Below are 13,992 nucleotides of genomic sequence, written 5' to 3' on the forward strand. Positions count from 1 at the left end.
TGAGGGGAAAAAAAATAAAAAATAAGAAAAAGGAAAAAAAAAAAAAAAAAAAAAAAAAACCAACCAAAACCCCCAAGACTCATCTTTCGCTTACCTTGCGCTTCTGGCCGTGCCGGGGCACGTGGCGCCGCCGGGACATGCGGGGCAGGGCTGGCCTCATCCCGGCAGCCGTGCCGGCAAAAAAAGGGGATATTTTTGGTTGCTTTCTCTTTTGTTTTTGGTAAAAGTGGGGCATGCACTCACGTCTAGGGCTCTGCGCTGCCTGAGAACGGCAAGCTCTCAGCAGAAGAGGAAACCCCAAGCGCGGGAAGCTGCGCTGAGCACCGGGGCTGTCGCCACGCCCGAGAGGGGCACCAGAGGGGTGCGGGGGGATTGGGCATCCGGGAAGGGCAGCGGAGCCCCGGATCCGCTGTGGCACAGCCCGGGTGGGCGATGCTGGGGTGGCTGCTGGCGGCGCTGGCGGCGCTGGCGCAGGGCGGTAAGTGCTCCTGCGGTGCTGGGAGATGAGAGATAACTTCAGAAGGCTTTCAATGAATGATTCGGGGGCGATAAGACCTGGGGAGCTCCCGGAGAGAGATGGAGATACTCACCCAAAACCACAGGGACGGAGTAAAGATGGTGAATCCCCGCGGGCAGCGGGCAGGAGCCGGGGCGAGTGGCACCGGCCAGCGCCGCATCACCGGGGAGGGGGAACACGGGGGGCTTAGGGTGAGAATCGCTGGTGCCGCTGCTCTGATTCCCCATTTGAGCAACATGGCAAGGAGGCAACAGCCACACCACTGCTCCCCCCATGCACGGGATGGAGTTGGGATGCAGGAGCCTTCAGCCACTGCCCTGTCCCCAGGCACCCTGGCAGCCCACGACGTCTCCTGCTGGAAGAAATGCAACACCCACAAGCCTTTCCAGTGCTCCTGGCCGCCCCTCGGCCCCGCCGGCAACACCTCCTACACCCTGAACTTCTGGTGAGTTGGGCAGCGCGGCGGGGAGGGGAAGCCCATGGGATTCGTCCCGGATGCCACCCTGTGCCCGCTCCCTCCCCAGCTTTGAGAAGCGCAGGCTGTGCCGCTGGTTTGAGGCGGGCACGGTGACCAACTACAGCCCCTCGCATCGCCAAGTGTACATCTTTGATAACACCACGGCCTGGGTGGAGGCACGCTGGGGGGACCAGGTCCGCAGGACCCCCAACCACACCCTTCACCTCAACGAGGCTGGTGAGTGCCCCGGGGACCAGGCTGGCAGCCAGCAGCGGCACTAAAAACTGCCAGACCACCCAAAACCCCCTCATCTTCCCAGTCAAACTGGATCCACCTCCTACTGGGATGCCCTTCTCCAAGACCGGAGGGCAGCTGAGGGTGCGGGTGCCACGGCCACAGTGCCACGGCCTGGAGCAGCCACCACAGCATGAGGCTCGCTTCTGGAGGGTGGGAGCCAGCAGCTGGACACAGGTAAAAATGCTGTTTGCTGGAGATGGCAGTGACTGACAGGACAGTCAGGAGCATCACGGCAGCCCAGGGAGGGTGGGGGCTCTGTGATGTCACTGTCCCCCCCCCAAACCCAGCTGTGTCCCATCTGTTTCCCTGGGTTATCAGCTCTGCCTTGTCCAGGCCATGGGATCCTGCTGCTGCCCATAACAGGATTCTCAGGGATTACACAGACAAAACCCCAGATTGTAGCAATGACGACAGTGGATCAAATCCAGATGCTTGTCCCTGGTGAAGCTGTCACAGCTGGGGACCCCCCATCCCTCTCAGCTGCTGCCAGGAGGGTCCCAGGATTGAGGGGATCCCTGGCCACCATGTCCCCTGCACTGTTTGGCTGGGGTGTTTGGGGTGTTTGGGGATCACAGGGCAGCACTGATATCCCAGTAAAATACTGGTTTTACTGGGTGGGTGCCTCCATGCCCGGTTCTCTCTGCAGGTGACATGTGAGACAGTGATGGTGACAGCTGAAGAAGACTCAGGTTGGTTTATCCTGTGGGGTTCTGGGGGACAAGCATCTCCTGGGGGTGCTTGCCAGCCAGCAGCCTGTGATGGCCAAAAGTTGGGGAGAGGAGGGGTCACCCCCAGCTGACCCTGCCACCCCTCTCTAGTGACCTGTGCCCTGGGGGTCAATGGCACCTTCGTGGTCCAGCTCCGGCACAAGCCTCCCCACTGGAGCAGCTACTGGAGCGACTGGAGCAGCAACATCTCTGTTCCCGAGGGTGAGGAAGAGGAGAGGAGCCTGGTGAGATCCCAACAGCTCCCAAAATTGTTGACGGCTCAGTCAGGCCTGTTCCTCCTGCAGAAATCCTGAGGAGGCCGGTGCTGAACCATCAGCTGGGCAAACTGGGGAGAGACGGGCAGCGGGTGCTGAGGCTGAGCTGGCAGGTACAGTGGCATCTCTGGGTCCTTCCTGGGTGTCCCCCACCACTTCATCCCCTGAGTCACCCCCTTTTCCTCCCCAGCCAGTCCTCAAGGAGCAAAGGGATGTCACCTACAAGCTGGACGTCAACATGTTGGCGTGTGGCTGTGCAGAGTCAGATGAGGAGGACACGGTGGTGCTGGGCGGGGAGGTGACAGAGCACAACCTCACCCTCTCCGGGGCTGAATACGAAATCCTGCTGACCGCCGTCAATGCCGCGGGGCCGGGGCCAGCCCAGCAGCTCCGTGTGCCGGCAGAGCAGCGCGCAGGTACCCGCCCCTCTAGAAATGCTGACCTCCCTGGCAGCCCTCAGGGCGTTATTTTTTCCAGCTACCCCGACTATCCCCCCTTTCATCCCAGATCTCAGCTTCAAGGAGATCAGCGTGGCCGGCAGCACCGTGACTGCGCAGTGGGAAGCGCCGGTGCCCGGCGATGCCTTCTGCTTCGAGCAGCAGACTCTGCCAGAGCCTCCGAAACAGGGAGTCTGCATCCAGCAGGAATTCCCTGCCAACAGCATCCACGTGCAGAGAGGCAAGGGAGCACCCCAAAACCCCGCTGTCCCCCCAGCCGGGGTCAGAGGGTCTAACCAGCACCCCCGGTTCCTCCCCAGGAGAGCTGGGAGCGCCGGGCTGTCACCGCCTCGCCGTGCACGGCTGGGACGCGGAGCGGGGCTGGGCCACCTTCGCCCTGTGGCACCGCTACGCCAGCAACGGTGCGTGTGCGAGCACGGAGCATCCGCGCCCGGCTTCGCTCCAGAAGGGGCGCTCCTGCAATAACCCCCCGGTTTTTTGCGCGCAGATTCGCTGGACGTGCCCTTCACCATCAGCACCGGGGATGCCGCGGTTGTCCTCCGGTGGGAGCCGTCCCCACGTGCCGCCTGCCCCGGCGCGCTGGCCAAGTACCTCATCTGCCACGTGGCCGAGGGGGACAACGTGACCTGTGAGTGGGACCCCGCGATCCCCTGGGACAGGAGGAGGGTGATGCCAGCAGGCGGGTGCCAGACTGCCCCACATTCGGTTTTGTTTGCCCAGACAGTGAAGTGGATGCCACGGCATCAAACTACACCCTCCAAAACCTCCAGCCTGGCACAGGCTACAGGGTGGGTGTTTGGGAGGTGACAGAGGACAGCGAGAGGACCTGTAGTGCTTGGTGGCCCTTCCAGACCAAGGCGCTGGGTAATGGCTGAGACCCCGTGCCCTCCCCACTCCCCATGGGGTGCTCTCTCCACCGTGTGCTCACCCTCACCTCAAAACGTCTCCTGTGTCCCTGATGGGGGCAGGAATGCCACCACCCAGCCATGCCTACCCTCAGGTCCCCAGGGAGCGCCGTGGAGAGGCAACCTGAAGTACCTGGGCATCTCGCTTGGTCTCCCCGCTGCAGCTGCCATCTACCACCTGAGCAAAAGGAGGTGACAGAGCTCCCTTGTCCCCAAAGCCGCTCAGGCCACCCCCACCCTTCCTCACCCCCTCACCAACCGCTCCCTCCCCAGGGCTCGCCGCCTCCTCTTCCCACCCCTTCCCAAGCCCGTGGGCACCAAAGCCATCCAGTTCTCGGCCGGCGAGATGAGCCAGGTGAGGTGTAAGGTGCAGGAGGGGGCAGATCCCACAGCCCCAAACGCCCATGCACAGCGCTGGCACGGCATGTTCCACCCCAAACCCACCCAACCCTTAGGGCCAGCCCCGGCCAGGCCTCCTGGAGCCCTCGGAGAGGTTCAGCCCAGCCGAGCTGCTGCTGACGGAGCCGAATCCCAGCGAGGAGACGACTGACACGGGCACCCAGGCTGCGGGGCCACACCCCGACGTGTCGCAGCCCGGCCCCGCGCTGGAAAAGCCGGCGGCAGTGGTGATGTCCCCGGCGGGCTGCGGGGAGGAGCTGCCCTTCGCCTACCGCAGGCAGGAGATGCTGAGCCCGGTGGGATCCCCACCCTCTGGCAGCACCGGCTGCACCGGACACCCACCCGGAGAGGAGGAGGAGGAGGAGGCGGAGGAGGAAGGAAGGCAGGGACTGCATCAGCCGCTGATCCCCATTGCCCTGCTCATCTCCGACAAACCCATCATCATCAGGGCGGAGGAAGGATGGGATCCCTCGCCGGAGAAGCCGGTGCCGCAGCCATCAGCAGGCTGGAGCGGCGGGGATGGACACGGGGGTGTCCCCTGGAATGCGGAGGGTCTGTGTGGGACGCTGAGTGCCCAGTCCCTGGGTGGCACCGCCACTTTCAGGGCGGTTTCTGGTTTCCAGGGCACGGAAGGCGATGCCTCTGGGTGTAGCATTGCACCGGGACAGGTTTTGGCTACGTAGTTTCCAGTCTCAACCTTTCACCGGTGATAAAACCCGAGCGAAGGCGGCTGCAGAGTCTGGCCAGGACAGAGGGTATTTCCATGCCTGGACTGGGAGGAGAGGCAGAACTTCATCCCAGCCAGCTGCTACCTCTGGAACCAGTATCCTGGTGGGGAAGCAAAAAGCCCCAGCACTAAACACCAGCTACCTAAAAAAAAAAAAAAAAAAAAAAAAAAAAAAAAAAAAAAAGCCAGAAAAAAAATAAACACAAACATTAAAAAATTAAAATAACTGCACAAAGCAGCAGGGCTGAGATGGTTTTTCCTCGCCTGACCCGAGCAGATTACAGCAAGGATTTGAGCCGGGGTTCAATCCACGGGGCTGGGGAGGACACAGTCAGGCAGCCGGGACGGGGGTGATCCAGGGGCCCCCCCAGCCCCCTCCCGTGGGGCCACGCCGCCGCCTCGAGCCTTATCTGGGACAGAACTGGAGATAAAAAGCGATCTGTGGTTTTCTGTGCCTGGCGCGGCGGTGTTTACTTGCTGAGAGGGCAAAAAAAAAAAATATCTTAAAACCCTAAATGCTACGTGGGTTTAGTAACACGGGGAAATCCAGGTGCACAGCCGCGGTGTCTAAGCCATTGACACTCGGCCTCCTCTCTGCTGCTCTTGGCTCCACTCGTGTTTTGCAAAGTATTTCACTCAAATTGCACTCGCAGCAGCGGCACCCGCGGGCGGAAACCGCGGCGATGCCGAGCGGAGAGAGCGCGGCGGGGCGGCTCCTTCAGCCAGACCTCGGCCAGGGACGGCGGGAGTTGGGTTTATGGCCATTCCCAGCGCCCCAGGGGGGTTTATGGCCATTCCCAGCGCCCCAGGGGGGTTTATGGCCATTCCCAGCGCCCCAGGGGGGTTTATGGCCATTCCCAGCGCCCCAGAGATGAGGCGGCTGCAGTGCTGCCTCTCCCGTGCCTGGGGGTCTCATCCAGATGGGCACATGCGAGACCCCCATCGCCGTGCCACCATCGCCGTGCCACCAGCGCCGTGCCACCAGCACCGTGCCACCATCGCCGTGCCACCATCGCCGTGCCACCAGCGCCGTGCCACCAGCACCGTGCCACCATCGCCGTGCCACCATCACCGTGCCACCATCGCCGTGCCACCAGCGCCGTCCGGCCGGCGCGTCCAGCCCGGCTCAGCTGCTGGTGGAGCCACGAGGTGGCACCAGCCCCACGTCCCCACGGCGGTTCCCAACCTCTTGGCAGAGCAAATCCATCGCTCCCTCCCTGCGTGTGCCAGGAGTCTGTGTCAGGCCCCTGTGCCTCTCCAACCCCCCAAAACCCTGGGGATCGGCTGGAGGGGGAAGATCTGGCATCCTGCCACGCAGAAGCCCAGCGCAGAAATCAGATTTAGGGATTTTGTTGGGATTTGGGCGATGCCAGGCTCTCTTCAGAGTGCACCAGGCTCATGTGGAGGAAGTATCTGGTTACGGGCACAGAGGCACGCTCAGGTTTCAGCCCCAGCCCCTGTTTACAGCCGGTTTTGGGGGTCAGAGCAAAGAGGAAAAGCACTGAGGGTCACTGGAAGCTCAGCAAGGCTGGGTGGCAGCAGTAAACACACGGCCAGGCTCGGGGCCAGAACGATGCACATTAATCATTCCAGCCCATGGAACGAGTTCACAGCAGGACAGCCAGGCCTGGCTGCTGCATTGAAAACACCCTGGGCAGGGAGGGGACACGAGACCCCCCTCATGGGGTCACTCCCCAGGGATCCATCCCACCCATGGTGCCACTCACATCCCCTCTGACACCTCAGGGATGGCCCTGTCCCCACCAGTGGCCCTGTCCCCACCAGTGGCCCCGTGCATTTTCCCCCACAAGTGTCCCAAGCTGACCAGTGCTCCGCCAGGAACACGGTGCCATGTGGAGCCATGGACGTGCCAGGGAAAAACTAATCAAGCCAGGCTTGCCAATTAGTGCTAGAGAGCAGCTCAGGACTTGCTAACTAGTTTAAATTTCACAGGACTGGTTTCCAAATGAGTCCCCAGGCATCACCCCGAGCTTGGTGACCCAAGGCCAGCTTTTGCAGCCAGGATGTGACTTTGCCTGCTCCTCTATCCCAGCACAGCACCCAGACGTGCCACAGGGCATTGGTTAGGCCTGGCAAGAGCCTCTGCCACCCACAGCCAGAGGACAACTCATTACACCCAGCAGGGGATTCATTACACCAAAGGGGGACTCCTTCCAGGACAACTCTGGGACTAGAGCCAAAATCCATCCCAGCAGGGATGACAAAGGTCAGCCCAGTGCCATTAGGATGCATCAACCCCAAAGTCACTCCATGGGGTGCCCTGTTCACACCCAGCAGTGCCAGCACTGCCCACACACCACTGGTGACAATGTCATTTGCTGGCACAAGCTGCCCTAAAAGAGAAAAACCCCTTTTCTCCCTATTCCCACAGGGTCCCTGTGCTGTGTCCCCAGAAGCAAATGGCACTGGGGACGTGTGCACACGGATTGACCTGGCTCCACTTGCACCTGTGGAGTGGAAAACTCAGCACTGCATCCCAAGGAAGCAGGTGGGGCAGCCAGAAGGAGCTGCAGGGAGGTGGTGGCAGCCTGGGGATTTGCTCTTGGCTCCCAGATTTTATAGAATCACAGGATCATTAAGGCTGGAAAAGCCCTCTAAGATCATCGAGTCCAACTACTGATCCAGCACTGCCCAGCCCACCACTAACCCACGTCCCCAGGTGCCACAGCCACACAGCTTTTAAATCCCTCCAGGGCTGGTGACTCCACCACTGCCCAGGGCAGCCTGTGCCAGTGCTTGACAGCCATTTCCAGGAAGAAATTTTTCCTAATATCCAACCTAAACCTCCCCTGGTGCCACTTGAAGCCATTTCCTCTTGATTTTGGGGGATGTGATCTCAGAACACAAAATAGCCAGAGGGGTTTGCTACAGCCCCATCAACATCAGCCCTTGGGGTGTGTGAGCCCCTGCAGGAGGAGAGGTCCATCTCTGCAGGCCCAGACTGATATTTTAACACCAGATTAAGATGCTTTGCTCCCAGGCTGAGAAGTCTAACCTGTTTTCCAGCCTCGGGGAAACAGCCCTGTGGAGCCACAGCCTGGCTTTAACAGGGGCAGAGGAGAAGGTCACAACCCTGCAACCCTCTCCCTCATTCATCCATCCCTCTCCCAACCCTTTCCCTGCACCCAGCACCATTTCCTGCTCCCTAAACCCCATCCTGGAGAAGAGGTGATGCCAGTGAGAAGTTTGAGCCCAGCCTGACCACCAGCCGTGGCCGGGAGCAGGATTATCTGCCGGGCAAAAAGCCATCGCTGCCACCACCTCCACAATGCCACCCGCTGCCAGGCAGATTAGGTGACTTAATCCCTAAGCAAACAAACTGATCCCTAGGGGTTTTTTTTGTTTGTTTTTGTTTTTTTTTTTAATTATTTTATTTTGAACAGAATTCAAGGGCTGCAGACAGCTCATCTCATCCACTCCCCAAGCACTGCAAAGCCCCCTGAGCAGGATACCCAGCAGTTCCCTGCGGTAGGAAACCTCTGCTGCTGAGGAACTGGGGCTTTTCCGCCCTAAAAAAAGCTTCTGAGATTCTTGTTCCCCCCCCCAAAAAAAAAAAAAAACACCAAAAAAACCCCAACCCCAAGCATTGCTGGTACAGGCATCCCAGCGGGGAAGGGGCTGCAGGGCCCACAGCTGGACAGACAGACACATGTGGACAGAGAGCCGCCGGCCGCAGCTGGGCTTAGCTTGTTTTGGAAGTCACGGGTGTTTCAGCGGCGGCGTTTTGCAACCATTCGGTGTCACAACAACAACAACAACTCGCTTCTACTTCGCAAACAGGCCCCGGGGCCGCCCCGGCTCTTTCCTGCTCACGTCAGCTGCAGCAGCCTCACCCGGGCCGCGGCTATTTCCAAACCCGGCCACGGAAAACGACTTGAAGCAGCAGCGAAAGTGAATATTTCATCTTCCCCCCGCACCCAGAGGGGCTCGGAGCTGCCCTCGGGGCGGCACTGGATGCTCAGATCACTGAAAACCCCGCCGGGATGCTGCGAGCCCCAGCATGCCAGCCGGGAGAAGTGGTTGAAAAATCAAAAATCATCTTCTCCCTGCCCGGAACGCCCGGGCCATGGCAGGAAGCGTTTTCTCTCCCGCAGTTTCAATGTTCTCGGATGGCTGCTCGCAGGGCCGGCAGCCCCAGGGGCAGCTCAGCCCCTGGCACGGCCGGAGCTTTCCAGGCTTTGGCAGCTGCAAAGCAGCAGCTATTGAATTACGGGGGATTTTTTTTTTCCTTTTGTTGTTTTTTTTTTTTTTTTTTATTTCAACGGAAACTTTACAATAGTAGTAAAAGAAATCATAAACTCAGGGTGTCGGGAGGCGGGCGGCCGCCTCCGTGCGCTGCCCCGGGTATCGGGTGATCGGGAAGGGGAGGACGCTGCGCCCTTATCGGCACACGCGCTCCCTGCCCCCTTGGCAGCGGAGCCGGCCGGAGGTTTCGCAGCATAAACATATTTTGCTCAAGCAGACGGCCAGAGTTGAGCTAAGGACAACTAGATAACCAGAGAGCCCCCAAAAAAATCGCCTTTTTACAGCAGTCTCCCCCATCTGTCTCATCCCAGCAAGCCACCAGCCCAGCTTTGCAGAGATAAACACAGGACCAAGAGCAACCCCCCCTTCTCGCAGATCCGCTCCCAGGGTGTTTACCAGCTCTTTGCAGACAGATTGACTCTCCCTCATTTTTTCACACGCCAAAACCGCCGAGAAAGCGGAGGGAACCGGCTCGAGCCCCTCCGGGTCCGTCCTGCAGCGCCGCAGCCGCCCTCGCCACCGGCACTGCCCGGCGCAGCCACCTCCAACCAGCCGGGACCCCGCGGGCTATCGCTGCCTCCATCGCCGGGATGCGGTGGCATTTACACAGCTGCTCAGCAGGAAAATCCCTCTCCCTGCTCCACATAACCCCTCGCATTTAAAGATAACCGGCCTCAGGCTTGCTAATGAGGTTGGGAAATGGAGAGGGGGCTCATTGCAGGCTGCTGGCGATGTGTGGGCATCCCTGCGAGCTCGCTGGGCCCTTCTCCCTCCTAACCGAGTGTGGTCTGAGGTTTTTAGTTGTTGTTGTTGAAATCAGCACAAATTTGCTGCTTCTTGCAGGGTGATAGGTAAGAAAAAAGGAGCACAACCCGGTTTCTGAAGAGTTTGAGGTTGGGGCGTGGGAGGAAGGATCAGAAGCGTGGGGTTTGACAAGGCTGTGCCATCACTGCTGGGGTGGCACGGAGCAGTGAGGGTGACAGCCCCGCACTCCTGGCCTCTCAGCTGGGGACAGCTGCGTCCCCACTGACACCCAGAGCAGTGACTGTGGTGCCACTCGCTCCTCCCTGGTGCCACACGCCACACGAACAGGGTTTTATCTGCGGGGTCAGGGCGTGGGGTGTCACCGTGCCACATCCCCCTAGACACGGCAACCCAGCCGTGGCTGCCCGGGGATTTCTCTAGGATTTGTGAAGCGGCGCCTGGGAGTGACAGCAAACCCAGCCGGGGTGTGGAGCGACGCTGGGAGCAAAGTCCATGGTGCCACATCCCTGGCACAGGGCACGGCCGTGCCACCCTCGCGTGGCGTGGGAGCCGTGCCCCGTCCCCAGGCTCCCTGTCTGTGTGCCAACACATCACGTGCCACCGCTGGATGACCCCGGAGGGGAGATTTTTTTTTTTCCTTAAGTGTTGTTGTTTTTTTTTTAACAAAGCCAAAATATTTGCGTCCCCACGGGGACTGAGTCACTGAGCCACGTCTCTGGGTCACTGAGCATGGAACGCCACACTGGGGTCCCGGCAGGACTGGGGACACCCGGCTCCGTGGGGAGGGTCCGGTGCCGGCGGCTCCATCCCTGGCGCTGTCCCCAGTGTTTATACATAGACATGTTTGTGCGCGGCTCCGGCCCCTTCCTCGCTCCCAAACAACTGCAGGAAAGTCAAAAAGTCACAGAAGTTTTCCATTGCCCGAGGAAGGGAGAGAGCGAGGAGTGACTGTGCAAGGGGCCAGGCAGTGCCAACAGCGAGGGACCCCAAATGAGGGGTCAGACCCAAAAAAAACAAGGGGTTGGTTTTGATATAGTGATTAAAAGTGGCAGTTTGCTGCAAAAACAACACAGGCAGCACTGGCCACCATCGGCGTTTGTGGGGTGATGTCACCATATTGCTGGCATGATGGTCACAGGGGACGGGATGAGTGACACCTGGGTGGCACCCGGGTGGCCACCCGGCGGCTCCAGACCCCATTTTTTGGCATTAAAAAAACCGCTTTGGAATAAAAAAATCCTGCGGTTTCTCCGCAGTTTTCCCCGCAGCCGGAGGGGCTCTCTGCCCGCACCAGGCTGGGGAAAAGCTGCGATTCCTGTCAAGCCGGCGGGAAAAGCCCCGGCTCAGGGATGCGGGGACTTTGCCTGCGGTTTCCGTGGGCGGGAGCAGCTCCGGCAAACAGGCGGCTGAGTCAGCGGGCGGAGGGCGGCCGCGATGCCGCCCCGGCATGTCGGGGTGCGCGGCTGCTTCCCGGAGCCCTGGCAGAGCTCTGCCGCATGAAGGGGAGCCTCAGAGTCCCCGACCCCAAAGATGCTGCCGGGGCCAAGCCGTGCCGTCCTCAGCCCTGGTGCTTCCGCAGCGCCGGAGGCTGGAGAGAACCCAAAGCAAGGCCTGGCGCTGCTGGGGTCTGTGCGAGTCCCCGCGGCGCTCAGGGACCCTGTAACCCGGGCTGGGCAGGTCCCCGTGCTCCTGAGCCTCCATCAGCACCGACTGCTGCTCTTCAGGGTGTGAGTGCTGCGAGCCCAGCATCCCTGGTGCTGAATTTGGGCAGTGCCTGAACCCCGACCCCAGTGCAGGGACAGAGCGGGGCACCCTGCTTCAACCAAAATCTAGATTTATCATCACCGTGCAAGCAGATCAGCCCCCGGTGGGTGCCCCTCGGCAGGTTCTGGGGTGAGCTGCACCCCGCAGGGCTCAGCCCAGCTGGGATGGGGGAAGGCGGTGCTTGTTTTGGGAGCTGGACGGGCGCCCGGGCCGGAGGCAGCAGCGGCGCAGCTAATCCCGGCCCTCGCAGGGCTGTGCCAGCCCCGGCACATTCTGTCCCTGCCAGCGCCGGGACGGCCACAGGCTTCGCGTGTCACCCGCACTGGCCCCCGCCACTGACCCCCCGGGCCACCAGACAACAGCCCCAGCCCCACCGTGTCCCCTTTGATGTCACCAGGCTGAGCCACCGTGATGGCACCGAGCATCCTCCGGGGACAGGCAGGGCTGGGGGAAGGGGGAGCCCCCCAAAATGCTGCAAAAGGGGCCGCAGGACCGGGGTGTCCCAGCGCCCTGCAGAGCCGTGAGCTGCACTGGGGAGGGGGTTCCCAGCAGCCCTGCAGCCGAGGCAAAGGGGTCCCACAATTTTGGGACTGAAAGGCAAAAACGACAGGATAGGGGAGCAGAGCAGGGGCTGGGGGTGGGTTTCCGTGCCCCTCTCAAGGAGCAGGTTCTGACGGATGGTCTGGGCAGCATTTTCCAGCGCACGGGGCCAAGAGCTATAAATAATGCCGGCACTGTAATTGCATCACGCGCCTCCTGCCCGGGGTCGGGTCCCGGTGCTGCGGCGCAGGGCACGGGGCCGTTCCGGCTCAGCAGCCCCCCAGGGAGCCCCAGCCCCCCGTGCCAATAAACCTGCATCGGCCCGGGCTGTTCAATCAGGACTTTGGAGCCGGGGCGGATAAACAACAGAAGGTTGGAGGGAGCACCGGCAGCGCTGCCAGCAGTTGTGAAAGCACTGCCTGGAAGGGTCTGCACCGTGCCCTGGCTCCAAATGTCCAGAGGAGGTATTTTTAGCCCCTCCAGAGTTCAGGATTCAGGAGTGCAGCTCTTTCCTGGCAGGAGCCCCGGCTTGGCCACGGCCCCCCAACCTCGCTGCGCTACTGCCCGACTGTACGAGAAAATCCTGGAGGCGTGTACAAGAATCCCTGCTGGAGAGATCGCTGCCACACGGGCACCGGGAGCGCTGCCCACCGGCGTTGGGTTCCCCGGGCCGGCGTGGCCTGTCCCCGTCACCGTGTGACTGTGACGAGGTTTCACAGAAAGGCACAGCAGGACAGACACGGGGGGCTGGGCGCTCGCCTCCCCCTGGGGCCCGGGGAATAAACATCCCCTTGTGCAGCCGGGGCAGATGATCCGGGGCTGACCAGCAGCCCCCGGCCAGCCCGGCTGATGGCACAGAATGGCTCCCTTGTGGCGGGCTGGAGCTGGCTGGGATCAGCCTGGTCACAGGGCTGCCTTCGGGGTCATCTTCACCTGGGGGGTGCAGCGCTGTGCTTCGTGTCCCTTTTGATGTCACCAAAAAACCCCCAAGAGGCCACAGCACACTGGTCACCGCTGCTGCCAGTGGCAGATCCAGACATGATCCCCCCAAACAGGGATGCAAACAAATTCCCTGTGAGGCTGGTTAATCCTCCCCCAGGAAAAATTAATCAGAGTACCAGGGATGCCAAATAAAAACCAGATTTGAATAAAGGTTGCAGGAGCACCAGCTTCTCACAGGCAAACACAGGGACAAGTTCTCTCCTCTGGCCCAGGGCAGGAGCACGTGCTCTGATGCAGCTGCGGGACTGAGGAGCTCAGCAAACAAAAAAAAAAAAAAAAAAAAAAAAAAAAAAAAAAAAAAAAAAAAAAAAAAAAAAAAAAAACGGGGGGGGGGAAATCACATTCCAGTGGCAGTACTTTTAAGCAGCACAATCCATGGAAGAGGAAACTAAAGCCCTGATTCAAACCCTGCCTTGCATGCACCAAGATTTGCCATGCTCAGCGGACATGTGGAGCACAGAAATGCTGTGAAAAAACCAAATTCCAGCCCAAGGAAGCAGGTGAAGGAGCCTCCCCGCTCTTCCCACATGGCAGCAGCTCCCAGCCAGCACATGGGGCTGATCCCAGCCCTCCTTGGGACTGGCTGAGCCAATGCAGGAATGTCCCAGCTCCCAGCTGGACCTGCTGGGTCCCTGCCAGGCTTCCAGGATGGAGGAGAATGTGTCTGTCCTCCCAGAGCCTGGACATAAACAGGAAGCAAGCGTGGAAAAATACAACAGGTTTGCTTGTAGCCCTGCATCCCAGGTAAGGGGAAAAGTGCCCAAACTGCCCAGATGTGGAGGCTGAAGGGACCAAACCTGTGGGGAGCAGTGCTGGCTGAGTGACCCAGTTAATCCCAGTGCAGGACTGGGCACAGGCTGGAGCTGGGTGCCTGCAGGGCAGTGAAGAGAGGGCAGGGAGCACTCCCAAACCC

General features: G+C 60.4%; 1 protein-coding gene across 1 annotated transcript; it reads left to right on the forward strand.

Moving 5' to 3' along the window:
* The first annotated feature begins 743 nt into the window (after positions 1–743).
* IL12RB1 (interleukin 12 receptor subunit beta 1) lies at positions 744–4,843 on the forward strand. The gene is made up of 14 exons (XM_053999172.1): positions 744–962; positions 1,042–1,211; positions 1,294–1,445; positions 1,918–1,960; positions 2,090–2,200; positions 2,284–2,366; positions 2,444–2,669; positions 2,761–2,931; positions 3,011–3,112; positions 3,199–3,339; positions 3,432–3,575; positions 3,712–3,808; positions 3,890–3,971; positions 4,072–4,843. The coding sequence occupies exons 1-14, from the start codon at positions 754–756 to the stop codon at positions 4,696–4,698; spliced, it is 2,358 nt and encodes a 785-aa protein (XP_053855147.1). The 5' UTR covers positions 744–753; the 3' UTR covers positions 4,699–4,843.
* The last annotated feature ends 9,149 nt before the right edge of the window (positions 4,844–13,992 follow it).

The sequence above is a fragment of the Vidua macroura genome, chromosome 26 (assembly GCF_024509145.1).
Source record: "Vidua macroura isolate BioBank_ID:100142 chromosome 26, ASM2450914v1, whole genome shotgun sequence".
Lineage (NCBI taxonomy): Eukaryota > Metazoa > Chordata > Aves > Passeriformes > Viduidae > Vidua > Vidua macroura.